General features: G+C 55.9%; 1 protein-coding gene across 3 annotated transcripts; it reads left to right on the forward strand.

Moving 5' to 3' along the window:
- Positions 1-907: 907 nt before the first annotated feature.
- ANKLE1 (ankyrin repeat and LEM domain containing 1) lies at positions 908-13,658 on the forward strand. Of its 3 annotated transcripts, none has more exons than XM_087893073.1 (9): positions 908-1,278; positions 2,954-3,106; positions 3,918-4,023; positions 5,375-5,465; positions 5,949-8,429; positions 8,749-8,911; positions 9,045-9,219; positions 9,576-9,705; positions 10,131-13,658. In XM_087893073.1, exons 1-9 carry the CDS (start codon positions 1,214-1,216, stop codon positions 10,289-10,291), a joined length of 3,525 nt encoding a protein of 1,174 aa, XP_087749199.1. In that variant the 5' UTR covers positions 908-1,213; the 3' UTR covers positions 10,292-13,658. The 3 variants fall into 3 exon arrangements, with proteins under 3 accessions (XP_087749199.1, XP_087749204.1, XP_060537611.2); XM_060681628.2 differs by having other exon boundaries at positions 924-1,108; XM_087893078.1 differs by lacking the exon at positions 9,576-9,705 and having other exon boundaries at positions 10,131-10,899.
- Positions 13,659-14,608: the final 950 nt, after the last annotated feature.

The raw sequence follows: 14,608 nt of genomic DNA on the forward strand, positions 1-14,608 counted from the left end.
CTTAGTAACAGAAATGTTGGGTTCAATCCTGGCTGTAAATCAAGGACTGTTCCTAACGAAGTCGTTTTTTAAAATCGTCCATCTAAGGCCGTGTTTCTCACCTGGGTGACTTGAAGGTGGGTGGGCTTCAACTCCTAAAATTCCCCAGCCAGCATGAATTCTGGGAGTTGAAGTCCACCCATGCTCAAGAGGCTGAGAACTAGGAACCGGTTTAGGCTGCCCTTGCAAATCTCCACTACCAGCAGTTTATATCAGAATTCCTGGGTTGCAATAGAGGCTGCAATAAGGGTGAAGCAGTTAAATACCCTGTTTCCCCCAAAATAAGACGTCCCCTGATAACAAGCCCAATCGGGCTTTTGAGCACAAGGCCAAGTGCTTATTTCAGGGTTCAAAAAAATATGAGACAGGGTCTTATTTTCGGGGAAACGGTAGTTAACCAATGCAAACAGGGAACTAAAGTTTGCAGCCTGAATAACAAGAAGTGCTAGTTCAAATAAGACTGTGAATGCATATATATTTAAAAGCAAACAGGACACATTTAAAGGCTTCCTGATTTATTTTCCAAGAAATCAAGTATAATATTAAATATTTATGATTTAAACTGCTGGGTTTAATGCCACTGCAGCTTCTGAAACTCCATGCCTGTTAAGGAATCTGGATTCTTTTATTAGGTGTCACTAAATCAGCCAGTTCTCCTTTATCTCATTTTAAAATAGATGAAATGGGAATCGATCCCTGTGAATGAGCCAATCCTGTCCTGAACCCATTCAAGAAATAGGAGGGGTGGAAAAAGGAGGCGGGAGCGTTGGAATTCCAACCAATCACCGTAAAGCAAAGGCTCTTCCGATTGGATAGGCAAGCAGCCCATCAGGGCGGGGACGTATTACCGCGGCCTTCCAATGAAAAACTCCGAGGGAAGCTTCAAACGACGGGAACAAGATGGCGGCGCCGTGTTGACTTCGTGGCTTTGGAAACTCTATGGCCACTGATCACCGACCGAGATGAGTTCGCTACGCCGGGCCGGGACGCGCTGACGCGACCGGCCTCCTCCGCCTCACGGCCGCCTCAGCAAACCGACCGCCCCGCTCTGCCGCCTCCGAGAGGCGACGTAAGACACCGGTCTGCCCGCTGGGGAAGAAGTGCGCATGCGTGCCCGCGACTGCCCGGCACAGGTGTGCCCCTCCCTTTCCCGCGGCCGCCCCCTAGCGGCGCCATGAAGCACAGCGCTTTGGAGCTGGCGGCGCGGCTCTGCGGGGCTCTGCGGGGCCAGGACGACGCGTAAGTGGCTCGTGGGTCCGCCTCGCGTGGCTTCTGCACGTTTTGCAATGAGAAGAGCGGATCTCCGAACAGCAGTGGCCCGGTGCCCCCCTCGCCTCGCCCGAAAACTTGCTTTGCCAAGGATCCCCGGGCGCAACTGCGCTTCCGCCACCTGCCAGGTGTTGCGTTTACCTGGAGGAAGGTGCATTGGCAAGCCGGCCTCCCCGCTCTGCAAAAACACGTTTGCGGGGTGCAGGCCGGTTGATCGCAGGGAGGCTTGGCAGGGACAAGGGTTCAATCAATCAATCAATCAGAATAGAGCTGGAAGGGACCTTGGAGGTCTTCTAGACCAACCCCCTGCTCAAGCAGGAGACCCTGACCCATTTCAGACAAATGGCTGCCCAATCTCTTCTTTAAAACCTCCAGGGATGGATCACCCACAGCTTCTGGTGGCGAGCTGTTCCACTGGTTAATTGTCTTCACTGTTAGGAAGTTTCTCCTTAATTCCAGGTTGCTTCTCTCCTTGATTATTTTCCAACCATTGTTTCTTGTCTTGCCTCTTGGTGCTTTGGAGAATAATCTGACCCCCTCTTCTTTGTGGCAGCCCCTCAAATACTGGAATGCTGCTATCATGTCCCTCCTTTTCTCTAGACTAGAGAAACCCAAATCCTGCAGTCGTTCTTCATATGTTTTAGTCTCCCAGCCCTTCATCATCTTAGTTGCTCTTCTCTGCACTTTTCCCAAAGTCTCAACTTCTTTTTTGTAACGTGGTGACCCAAAACTGGATGCCGTGTTCCAGCTGTGGCCTTACCACGTCTTTATAAAGCAGGGCTAAAGCAGTATTGTGATTCTGTGCCTCTGTTTATTCAACCAAGGATTGTATTCGCTTTCTTGGCTGCTGCCGCACATGCCTGGCTCAGGTTTAAGTGATCGTCCACTAAGACTCCGAGGTCCCTCTCACAGTTCCTGTTTTTGTGCCAGGTTTCGCCTAATCTGTCCTTGTACCTTTGGCTTTTCCTGTCCAGGTGTGAGGGTTAGGGAGGAGGTTAGGTCAGAGCAAGGGTATCAAACTCACGGCCGCGAGTTTGACACCTCTGGGCTGGAGTGTTGGGGAGGATGGGCCAAACTTGGGACCAGTGGAGGGCACTAAGGGGAAACGGCCTTAGGTAGCAGCACCCCTCCCTCACTGAAAAGAGACTGTCTTCTTGCATGGGGCAGTGGGTGATCAGAAGTGTAATCCTGCAGCTCTTCTTCTTTGGTGGCTTCTAGCACTGCAAGGGACCTTAGAGGTCATGTAGTCGGGCCCTCTGCAATGTGGCAGCTATGGCAACTTTACAACTTAGGGACTTCAACTCCCAGAATTCCTGAGCCAGCCCTGCTCTGCAGCCTCTCTGGCAGGGAGGGTCCTGCAGCCTCTGCTTCAAAATTTGGCTGGAAATTCTTCCCTTGAGGAGAAGCCAACATTTAAAGGGGCAGCCTGTTCCTCCTCCCCCTCCTCTTTCCTCCCCTCCCAAAGCCCCCCAGCCCACCTCTTCTGACTTAGGAGAGCTTTCGGAGCTCTATGCAACGGAATTTCATGTTAGCGTGGTGTACATTTAAAGTGACAATAATGTTGAGGGGAAGGTGGCCCTGTGCTCCCCTTACCTGCTGGGGACCCTCCCTTCTTCAAGCCCCCCCTCCCTCCCTCTGCTTTCAGGATGGTGGCTGCCCTGCTCCGGGAGGGAGCCGACCCCAACCTGGTCCTGCCGGAGGGAGTGGCCCCCATGCACTTGGCTGCCGGCCTGGAGCAGGAGAACGGGATACGTGGCCTCCGCCTCCTCCTCCAGCACGGGGGAGACCCCAACGTCAGGTACGTGAGGAGCTTTTTCTCTCCCTGCGAAGGACGTTGGGGAGAGCAGACCCTCGACATCTCGGCCCGAGAGGGATTTGAATTGAGCCAAAGCCAGGATGGGCCAGGACCAGGGCATCTGGAGGAAGGCAGCTTGGCAGCTGAATCAGTTAGCAGAAAGGAGGAAAGGAATAGAAATAGAAGGGGGAAAAAGGCCGGGAGGGGAAGGAAGGAAAGCAGAGGGGGGAGGGAGAGGAATGAAGGGGGGAAAGAGGGAGGGAGGCCCTGCTCCTTTCCCAGGAGAAGCACTGGGCTCCAAAAACTTGAAAGACAGAAGAGAGGAGGTGAAGGGAGGGAAAAGAGGGAAGGGGAGGAGGAAGGAGATGGGAGGGAAAAGAGGGGAGGGGAAGGAAGGAAAGCAGAGGGGGGGAGGGAGAGGAAGGAAGGGGGGAAAGAGGGAGGGAGGCCCTGCTCCTTTCCCAGGAGAAGCACTGGGCTCCAAAAACTTGAAAGACGGAAGAGAGGAGGTGAAGGGAGGGAAAAGAGGGAAGGGGAGGAGGAAGGAGATGGGAGGGAAAAGAGGGGAGGGGAAGGAAGGAAAGCAGAGGGGGGGGGAGGGAGAGGAAGGAAGGGGGGAAAGAGGGAGGGAGGCCCTGCTCCTTTCCCAGGAGAAGCGCTGGGCTCCAAAAACTTGAAAGACGGAAGAGAGGAGGTGAAGGGAGGGAAAAGAGGGAAGGGAAGGGAAGGAGGAAGGCGATGGAAGAGGGAAGGGGAGGAAGGAAAGGAGGGGAGGGAGAAAGAAAGATTGTGCCCATGTCCTCTCTCTTCCCAGATCTGGGGAAGGCCTCACCCCCCTCCACGTTGCTGCCTCCTGGGGATGCACCGCCTGCTTGGGGCTCCTGCTGACCGAGGGTGGCGACCCTCACCTGGAAGACCAGGTGGGTCCAAGGGCTTCTCTCCCCAGGAGGGGGCGGGTGGGGCTGGCTACCTCTGCCTCCGTTTAGGACTCCGCTGGGGGGAGATTGCCGACTCCACTGCCTGGCCACACAACCCCTGCGACCCACAACTGCGTTAAGGGGAAGAACGGGGTCTGATGACCTCTACTGGCCACTCAGTTTTCCTCTGTTGGCTGGGTCTCTGCCCCACAGGAGCAAATCCCCCCCACCCAAGCATTTAAATCGGTTCTGCTTTTGCCTGATTCTTCCCCTCAGGTGGGGGAAAAAAATCTCTTGTTTCCACTTTAGGATCTGGGGAGGATAAGTTACCCAAAGGTAAATCCCGTCCCGTCAGCTAAACAATGCTGGCTGGCAGGCCCGCAGGGGGGGGGCCTTCTCTGTGGCTGCCCCGGCTCTCTGGAACCAGTTACCTCCTGAGGTCCGGACCACCCCCACCTACTGGCCTTCCGAAAAGCGGTGAAGACCTGGCTCTTCCGGCAGACCTCGGGCCATTGATCTCACTTTGCGATCTGGCGAGATCTGGCCACGAATGGTGTGAATGCGTTTTAATGTTTTTAATGTTTTTAATTCTTAAATGTTTTTTATAATGATTTTAAATGCCGCCCTGAGTCTTCGGAGAGGGGCGGCATACAAATTGAATGAATGAATGAATGAATGAATGAATTAATTAATTAATGAATTAATTAATTAATTAATTAATTAATTTTCCGTTTCAGCTGGGAAGAAAACTCAGGCCAAGTTTTATTTTTTTTTTTAGGTTTTGTGATTTAGGCCTCCTGCCTGTGTCGTATTTTATGCTGCAAATCCTATTTGGAATTTAAAAGGTTAAATAAACCGTAAATCACGGCTCCCAACTTCATTCCTTTAAATGGAGCGAAGGGGCTCAGACTGAGGACCCAGAGGGTTGGGGGCAAGAGGCTGGCTCCGTAAACCGCTTAGAGAGGGCTGTGAAGCGGCAGACGAGTCTAAGGGCTCTTTACCCCCAGCGGCCCTCTGAAATTCTGAGCTGAAAGCCTGGTCTTGAAAGCTCCCTTCACCCCACGGTCTCAGGTTCCTGCTTGCTGCCCCACAGCCAACAGATTTGACAGGAGACCCGTTTCTCCTGAGGACGTGGCTTTGGGGACGTCTCTGCCCCGAGGAGAGTCCGTTTCAGAACCGTTCCTAGCACGACGGTGGTCTTGGGTTGTGATGATGGTGGTGGACTTGACACCTTCTCTAGATTTCAGGGAGCCCAGATCTGGGGAGCTGGCGGTGGACTGGAAAGAAGCCCCCAGCGTGGAGAACGAGGGCCGCAGCCCCCACTGGTTGATTCTGTCTTTCCTTTGTGTCTCAGGATGGGAACTCCGCTTTCGACCTGGCTGTGGAGCAGGGGAACGCAACCTGTGTCAACATCCTGCAGGACGGAGGGTGGAACAGCAGCTTCCGTAAGTGTCTGCCGGTCATAAGGTCTATGAAGACTGTCATCCAGGTCAGGGTTGTCCCAAAAGTGTTTTTTCAAGAGGCAACTGGACTTTCTTAGTTTTTCCTTGAAGGGGTTTCGCTTCTCATCCAAGAAGCTTCCTCCGTTCTGAGGGAATGGTGGAGGATGGAAGGATTTATATTCCTTGCAGTCACCATATGCACTATTCAGGTGACCCTGAAAGCACAGATAAATCCTCAAGTGGCCTCCAGGACTCTCAGAGAGAGCACTAACGACCAGAGGACTGCCAAGGGGTATAAATCCTTCCATTCCCCACCATTCAGCCAGAACTCCAAGAAGCTTCTTGGAGGAGAAGCGAAACATCTTCAAGGAAAAACAAAGAAAGTCCCATTGCCTCTTGAAAAAGCAGCTTTGGGACTGCCAAACATAATCTTAACATAAGCCTTCAAATATTCCTTCCCCCTCTACCCCCCAATCTTTTATGCAGCTCAGCGGAGAGCAGAAAGCTTCCTGACCACCATAATGGAAGATTCTGGGCAAACTGGGCCGGGCAACTCTCTCACTTACCCATCTGATAGACTGCCACCGTTCTCCCTGAAGGAGGCTCGTCAGCACGGGGAGCCACCTGGGACCTTCCGTCAGCCTGGGGGAGCCGCTCCCAACAGTGTCCCTGGGCCTTGCATCCAGGATCGGTCGGCCTCTTCCTTTCTCACCGAGTGCTCCTGGCGGGGCGACACGATTTTGGATCTGGCTGACTTCGGGGTCCAGCCGCTGGACTCCCCCAATGCCTTCCTGCCCCCCAGGAAGCCAGCTTCGAGTTGTGTCGACGTACAGAACCCCTGGGATAACGAGGTGGGGCGCTCTCTGTCGGACGCTGGTGTGAAGCAGTCTTGGGACATCTGGGCCTCTGCAGAGGAAGGGTGCAGCTCACCCCCGGGCCCAGGGACAGCTCTCGGGGGTCCCCTCTCATTAGTGGGCTCCGAGGGTCTCTCGTTCAGACCGGACATGCCATGCACCGCAGGATCCCCACAGAAGACCCTGCCCTCTGCCAGCCTCGGAACCAGGCCTGGACCAGAAGCGGCCCCACTCCATCACCCACAGGATGCCAACGCCTGTGGCCTTTCTCAGGGGTGTGGCTCCCTGGATCCCGGCCTCTCGGTGACGCTCCCAAGCCAGGACGGGCTGGACATCACCTGCCTTGGTCACCTGGCTGAGTCCACAGCCGTGTCGGACTTGGGAAAGATCGTGGTTGACCCGGCCTCTGTCCTGGGGGTCAGCGGGACTCTGGACGGATGCTCAGGGAGAGGAAGGTCTCTGGGCAGGTGCTCAGCCGCCAGCACTGACCGGTATCTTTCGTGCATTAGTGAATGTTATACAAGTGCTGTGGAAGGCCCAGGATACGGCTACGTTCATGAGTGGGAAGACAGAAAGGCTGCCCCTAGTGGCCCTGCGGGTGGCTGCAACACCAGCAACGGAGGGTCGTGTCGTGGGCCTCCAGCCTGCATGGGGACCGGTCTCCGTGGCCAGAGGATTCTCCCCACCAGAGGGGCTGCCCGGATCTTTCCCGGGAGTCAAGATTTGGCTCTGCCCCACAGCAAGAACACGTGGGAGGTTTCACAGAGGAGGGAAAGGTCCATGATGGACCCCCCAGAGAACGAGGCTCCTTGGGAAGGGTCTGCGTGGGGGACTGAGGGACCCACTGAGACTTGGGGGCTGCCCGTGAGACGCCAGGAGCCAGCCCTCTTTGGAGCGAGGGAAGAGCTGGCGGAGGTGGGCATGAGAGGGTTAGGGTTAGGGAGATCGGCTCTACCCACAAGCCCCCGGCAGGCAGGAGAGGGGCAACCGAGCTCACCCACTCAAGACACCATCCCTGTCCAGTGGACGTCGGAAGGGAGGAATCATTTCCATGGCTGTGGGGGTCCACTTGGGCCGAGCAGCACTCTGGGTGGCACAGAGATGGCCCCGAGCCCACTTGCCATCGTTGGAGAAGAGCCCCCCAGCGCTCTGGATGCCCAGCTGCGGTCGATGATGCTGGCCACCAAGGTCGCCCACTCCCCACTCCTCCCCTCGAACCGGAAGTGCTGCCCTGCGCCCCCCTGCCCCCAAAGCCCCCTGATTGGGGCCCTTCCCCAGCAGAGCCTCAGCACCGCCTCTCTCTTCGAGGAGCCCCTGGAGATGCCAAGGCGCCCCAGGAGAGTCAGGAGGGGCCCCGGACCCCGAGGGGCTGCCAGTCTCAGCCGCTCGCCTCCCCCGGCCAGAGAGGCAGAGGAGACGGGGGAGGGCAGCGCTGTCTCGGCTGTTCCCAGCTGCAGGAAGATGCCCTCGAACCCAGGACCTGGCTCTTGGGGCTGCTCCCTTGCCAGCTCAAGGGGAGACCCCTCCAGGAGGACAGAGTTGGGGGCAGGAAAACCCTCTTCAGGAGACGCTGCTCAGGGCTGCCCAGAGGTTGGGCGTCTGGAGAGCTTGGGAGTCCGAGGGTCTCTGGGCAAGCGAGCGGAGGAGACCTCCAGAGTCAGTTTCAGCCGGCTGTCTGGGAGGGGCCCGTCTGCCACTTGTCCCCCAGGAAGGCTGAGCCCCATTTGCCAGGAGGTGCCGCTGTCGCCGGGGGGCCAGCCTGCAAACCTGAGCGCCACGGAGCCCGTGGAATACCTGTACGTGGATGAGGAAGAGGGACAGACTCTCATCGAGCGGCACCTGCCCCCCACGGACGACTCGGGGGCCAGCAGCTGCGAAGACACCCTCGTTTGCGACTGGCGGGCGTGTGCCAGGGCAGCGGTGGGCAGGCAGGGCAATGGGGAACGCGCCCCCTTGAACCCAGAGTACCTGACCGATGACGCTCTGGCACGCAAGCTGCGCGAGTTGGGGGCTGATCCAGGACCGGTGACGCCCCTCACTCGGAAGTTGTACGTGCGGCTCTTGGAGAGGCTGAGCAGGGACCCTGAGACCCCAGCCCGGAAGGGCTCTGCAGGTGGGTGCCTCTGGGGGAGGGTGGAGGAGAAAGAGACTCTCCTGGGGGGGGGGAGAAGGGAGGGGTGGGAGGAGAGCTTGAAAAGTAAATTGAGGTGGGGGCAAAGTGGGGGAGGTGAGGTTTGTGGGCCGATGTCCCGGGTGCAAGGGGGAAGGTCCTGGCCTTAAGGGAGGGTGTGTGTGTGTGTGTGTCCCTGATTGACCCTCTTCCCAGAGGAGCTCAAGAGAAGTCCTGAACAAGATGTGGGTGGGGGGATTTGACCCACCAGAGGACCCGGCTCCTTCCAGGGGTCCTGGGCCCACCCCCCTCTTGTGCTCAGCCTACAGCCCAGAGCTGGCCTCTGCCCTGGACACCTACCGGATCCCCACCTCCAAAGCCGACGAGATGGCGCTGGCCGCAGAGTTTGACCGGCCGGACAAGAGCCGGAGGTGGCGGGAAGGGCTGCTGAAATCCAGCTTCAACTACCTGCTGCTGGATCCCAGGTAGGAGCCCTCGGAGGGAGGAGGGGGGCTATGGGGGCAACATGGCTGCCTGGGCCGGAGAGCCAAGGCAGCTTTGGGGGCTGCGGGGAGACCCTCACTGCGGCTGATGGCCTTGGGGTCTGCTCTTCTGCAGGGTGACCCAGAACCTGCCCGCCCGCTGCCAGCTGCTCAGTCCGGACGAGGCCTTCCGGACCTTCGTCCGTGCCATCTTCTATGTGGGCAAGGGGACCCGCGGCCGGCCCTACCGCCACCTCTACGAAGCCTTGACCCACTACCGGGAGGGCCAGGGGACGCCGGCATGTCCGCAGGTGGGGGGTTGTTGACAACTCTGGGACCTTCTCAGGAGAGTTTCTTGAGCCTCCTCCGCTAAGTGTGGAGCTTCCAAATTCAGGGGCAGTCTAGCTTTGATCCCTTGGGGATCGATCTTTGGCTGCTTGGTGTGGCTGCCTGACCCTCGGCTTGGAAGCAGCTGTTCTGCCCCCTCCCCAAGTGGGGCTTAGATTGCAAACCCCAGAATTGCCTCCCTCCTTGTGGGAGGCTGCAGTTTGGGGAAGGGGAGGGGGCCGTCTGGGTCCATGTGCCTCCCCAAAGAGGCGGGCAGGGCTTTGTTCCGCCCACCTTGGCGGCGGCTGCCCTTTGACCGGGGTCTCCCTCTGCCCTGCAGGTCTCCTCCAAAGTCCAGCACATCCTGGAGATTTGGGCCGGGGGGCAGGGGGTCGTCTCCATGCACTGCTTCCAGAACGTGGTTCCTGTGGAGGCCTACACCCGCGAGGCCTGCATGGTGGATGCCATCGGTAAGGGCTCTGGGGGTCCACACGACGGGGGGGGGCTCCCTCTTCCTTGCAGGCCCCCTTCCTCCTTAAACCCCCTCCCCCCCAGGTTAGCTATGTCTCAACTCCATGGACTTCAACTCCCAGAATCCCTCAGCCGGCTCAGGTTGGAGACCCCTGTTCTAGTCCCACCCCCTGCCCAAGGCAGGAGTGAGTTTCATCCCCTTTTTCTTTCTGCATTTGACCACAGCTGCTTCTGCCCACCTGGCCTTTCCCAGCCCTGCCCCCCCCCCGAGACCCCAGAGGGGGGGACTGTGCCCAAACCCCCCTTGGCCCAGGGGTTGGCATTTGGGGCAGCCCTCCGTGCAGGGAGGGTGGGAATCTGGAGGGTCCTTGCAGGGTGCTGTGTGATTGCAAGCCCTTTCTCCCTCTTGCCTCCCCCTCCCCAGGTCTGAAGATGCTGACCAATCAGAAGAAGGGGAACTATTACGGCCTGGTGGTCGGCTGGCCCATGAAACGCCGGCGGAGTCTGGGGGTCTTTCTCCTGCACCGAGCTCTGCGGATCTTCCTGGCCGAGGGCGAGCGGCAGCTGCGGCCCGCTGATATCTGAACTGGCCCTTGAGCCGGGGGGGGGGGGGCGTGAGGGCCTCTTCCCTCCAAGCAGAACCTCTGGGCCTGGGGCTCATCCGAGGGGCTGGACCCAATCCCTCCTTCACACAACCGAGGGTCCGGATTCTGGAATCCCTCATCACGAGCTCCTGCGCTGGACGCTGAGCGGAGAGTTGAACGCTGCACCCGTGTTCAGAAGCGATTTTGGGGGCTGGGTTACCTGCAGAGGAGCCCTGCTGTTTGCTGTGGCTGGCACACCTGGTGGGTGGGGGTCCCAGTTGCATCCAGTCACATTGTGGGAGAGGGTCACAGAGCGAAGCAGGAACCCCAAGACCCTTCCCAAGCAACAGCTGTGGGCTCAGCCCCCAACCCTCCATCCGTGGGGGACCCTGGGGAGGGGTCTTCCTGCACCCTAAGGGCACCTCAGTCAGCTCTTCTGGGAACCTTCACGGGTGCCTCTTCCTCCTTTTGTGCAGGTGGGCCTGAGGGATGTTTTACGGGGGGCAGGGGGGACTTTTAAAAAAATGCTGGGGCCGCATTATGTTTTTAAAGATTTTTCTGGTGACCCCTTATCTGGGATTGGGGGCATTAAACGAGACGAGCGCTGGATTTTTTCTTTTTGAGGTGGGGAGGGGGTGTAATTGAGGAGGGGAAAAGGGGAGGATTAGGAACCCCAGGGCCTCCCATCTTTCTTTACAGGCGGTCCTTGACATATGACCAATCACTTAGTGACTGTTAGAGGTTCTGATGAGCCCCCCCACCCAAACGTACTTATGACTGAGATTCAAAGTTCTGACGGCCATCCTCCCCCCTCCCCTCCCCCTATAACCACATTTTGGGCATTTGGCAAGTGGCTTTAATTTATCCTCCATCTCAGGCTAAATACTTATTTATTAAATTTATTTGCCGCCTGTCTTGTTTCTAAGCGATTCTGGGCACTGTATTGTGGATAATGGACTCACTTAATGACTGTAATTTTCACCTTACAGCTGCCACGTTTGCTTTACGACCGCTGCAAAAAATGTAAAATTGGGTCGGTCACGTGGGTGCCTTGACGTAACAACTATCACGACAGATGACAGAAACCCCAGGGCCCGTTATGGTGATATAATTTGAGGACTAGCAAAGTTTCTTCTTGAAAGCCTCCAGTAATGGAGCACCCCCAACTTCTGGTGGCAAGCAGTTCCACTGATTAATTGTCCTGATTGTTAGACAATTTCTCCTTAGTTCCAGGTTCCTTCTCTCCTTGATGAGTTTCCACCCGCTGCTTCTTGTCGTGCCCTCATCAGGTGCTTTGGAGAATAGCTTGACTCTCCCTCTTCTTTGGGGCAGCCCCTGAGATATTGGAAGGCTGCTATCCTGTCCCCCCTGGTCCTTCTTTTCTCTGGCCAAACCCAAATCCTGCAACTGTTCTTCATCTGTTTCTGTCTCCAGGCCTTTAGTCGTCCCAGTTGCTCTTCTTGGCACTTTTGGCAAGAAGAGCGACTGTTAACTGCTCAGCTGTTGAGTGGCTTGAATTTTCTCCCTGCAAATGTGGTCTGAAGCTTTTCCAGCCCAACTGGGGGGCTTCCTGGGATGGGTGGAGGGGGGGGGAATGCCTTCAGCAGAGCTCCAACATCCCACCTCTTCTCTTCCCTTCTCAGCCAGAAATGCAAAGCCAGGCTGCATTTCCCAGGTGCAGAAACCCCTCTTTCTTTCTTTCTTTCTTTCTTTCTTTCTTTCTTTCTTTCTTTCTTTCTTTCTTTCTTTCTTTCTTTCTTTCTTTCTTCCTTCCTTCCTTCCTTCCTTCCTTCCTTCCTTCCTTCCTTCCTTTCTTTCTTTCTTTCTTTCTTTCTTTCTTCCTTCCTCCCCCCTCCCTCCCTCCCCCCTCCCTCCCATAAGGTAGCTAACATATCCAGCATACCTTCCTCTTCACCCCACAACAACAGCCCTGTGAGGTGGGCTGGGCTGAGACTTCGGGACAAGGTCACCTTGCCAGGTTTCATGGCTGACTGCCATTTGGGTCCTTGGAGCTGCCCCATTGGATGGGAAGGGGGCAGCCACTGAGATGGCCAAGCCAGCATCCTTTTGGGGAGGGGGGAGAACGACCAGAGCCAACCTGATGCCAGGCACAGAAGATTGCCCTGCAAGGGGGAGAGGGCACCACCTGGTGTCCCTCAGCCAATCAGCCTCGATGGGTAAACTCAAAAGAGAAGGAAGCCCACCTCTCCGGAACACAAGACCCTTTATTTAGGACACAGTGCAGGCCGCGGCTTCTTCCCAGGGAGGGAGGTTCAATTGGCAGCCCTCAAAAAGTCCCTGCTTACGATTCCAAACAGATGACTCTCCTTTAAGAATTGGGTTCGAGCCCTTCCCAAGTCCGGCTGCCAGTCAGAGATGGAATTTGAACACATTTTTGCAGAAAAAGGGTGGGTGGGGATGGGTGGGTGTGTGGATGGAGAGATGCATTTGGTAACTGCAGCTTTAAGAGGGGTGGACTTCAATTCCCAGAATTCCAGCCAGCATGGGGCATTCTGGGAGTCGAAGTCCCTCCCTCTGAATGCTGCAGAGGTTGAGAAATACCCACCCCACTGGTTCAATTACTCCTTGAAACGTGATTCGACATTTTCTCCTGCTGGGAGCAATGAAGCTTTGCTACCCAAATAGTTCAGAATTATTATTTTTGGCCTCACTTTCCTCAGCAGACCAAGGAACTTCAAGGGAGCTCTATGGGTGAAGAGACATCTATCTGTGCGCATGCAAACAGAGTAAGAAACTTTGGGGTCTAGTCTAACTTGGGGGACTCAACCACATGGCTCCATCCAGGAGTCCCCAATTTCCCCGGAGGGATGAGAGGGTCGACCTTCTTTAGCTGGGGACGTGCAGCCTCTGGAGAGGAAAAATGGCATTTTACGGATGTTTGGGTTCACCTTATTCCTGCACAGAGCCCAGGAATTGAAAGGCACATAATTTGTGCACCTGGACCCCAGTCCTTGGCGGCTGCAGGTGCCACAAATGGGGTCCCTTTCCTGGTGATTTGTGGTAAGTGAGAAATTGTGTAGACTTTCTACGAGCAAATGGCAATAAGGGACTGTCTTGAACTACAACTTTGCAGTTGTTTAATCTGTCAACTATTTTTTTCTTTCGTATGTGTTAATGTCTGAGGGGTCCAATAGATGTAGAAGGTTACAAATTTTGGATTTGTTTTGCAAGGGAGGGGAAAAGCTGCTGCTGCTGTTGCAATACGTTTGCCAGTGTTGCAACCAGAAGAGAAAATACGTTTTTTTGTCTTTTGTGTTTCATTTTTATTTTAATGCTCTTGTCTTATGTCTGTTAATTTTTTTCTTTTGTATTTTAATCCTTTGAATAAAATTGGGGGAAAAAAGAAAGTGGGTGCTTTTCCCATCCTTTTTTTGAGGGGGGGGGGGAAAGAGGAAATTGGTGTAAGGGGAGCAGCTCATCCCTTCCTGAGGCAGACGGGCAAGGAGGCACTGGCTGGCACAGACGCTCCTTTGAACTTTAGATTGTCTTTGGGGTCCGGGGGGGGGGAAATAAGGTGGGCTCTCTTACCAGCAACTCCCCTTGGCTGACCCTCAGCTGGAGGCCCCCATTTTCTGGGTTGTCTGATGCACGATGCCCGACTAAATGCCCAGGCTCCCATCCCATAAAAGCCATCTAAATGAACCTAATCAATCCTGGCAAAAGAGGAAAGGTGCCCAGTCTGAGGACAAACACTGCCAAAGGGGGGGGGGGGGGAGCGAATGACTCTTGGGATGGGGGTGGGGCGATCAGCCAGGCAGGAGGGGGGAGTGGGGGGTGGGTGGGTACAGTGCCATTTTTGGATGGCTCAGCTCCAAGGAGACCCTAATGGGGGCCTGGCTTGACGCTGGGTGGGGGCTCTGCTCCTTCTGGATTGGACCGGCCCCCAGCTGGCAGCAGCTCCTGGCCGGTTGGGGGGGGGAGTCCCCAAATTAAACCGGGGTCTTTCCAAGATGACTCTCAGGATTTCCCCCACTGAGCCCCAGACCCTTCTGGAACCAACCTGGGTGCCCTGATAAGGGGTGGGTCTGAATCGGGACTTTGATAGGTGGTCCTTGATTTACAACTCTTCGTTTAGTGACCACTTGAAGTTATGATACCACTGAAAAGAGGGGGAAGGACACGGAATAGATGAATAGGGAATATGCAGGAGCGTTTTGCACACGGCCCTTGCAGCCTCCTTGGGGTCACGTGATCGGAATTAGGATGTTTGGCAACTGGCAGGGACTTAGGACGGTTGCAGCGTCCCAGGGAGGGTCGGGTGATTTCCCCCCTTTTGCCACCTTCTGACAAGCAAAGT

Source organism: Pantherophis guttatus, chromosome 1 (assembly GCF_059756535.1).
Source record: "Pantherophis guttatus breed Tessera chromosome 1, ASM5975653v1, whole genome shotgun sequence".
Taxonomy (NCBI): domain Eukaryota; kingdom Metazoa; phylum Chordata; class Lepidosauria; order Squamata; family Colubridae; genus Pantherophis; species Pantherophis guttatus.

Coding starts and splice junctions, on each gene's coding strand:
- ANKLE1 (XM_087893073.1), top strand. CDS start 1,214: ATGAAGCACAGCGCTTTGGAGCTGGCGGCGCGGCTCTGCGGGGCTCTG. Junction 1,279..2,953: donor CTGCGGGGCCAGGACGACGC/GTAAGTGGCTCG, acceptor CTCTGCTTTCAG/GATGGTGGCTGCCCTGCTCC. Junction 8,912..9,044: donor TACCTGCTGCTGGATCCCAG/GTAGGAGCCCTC, acceptor GCTCTTCTGCAG/GGTGACCCAGAACCTGCCCG.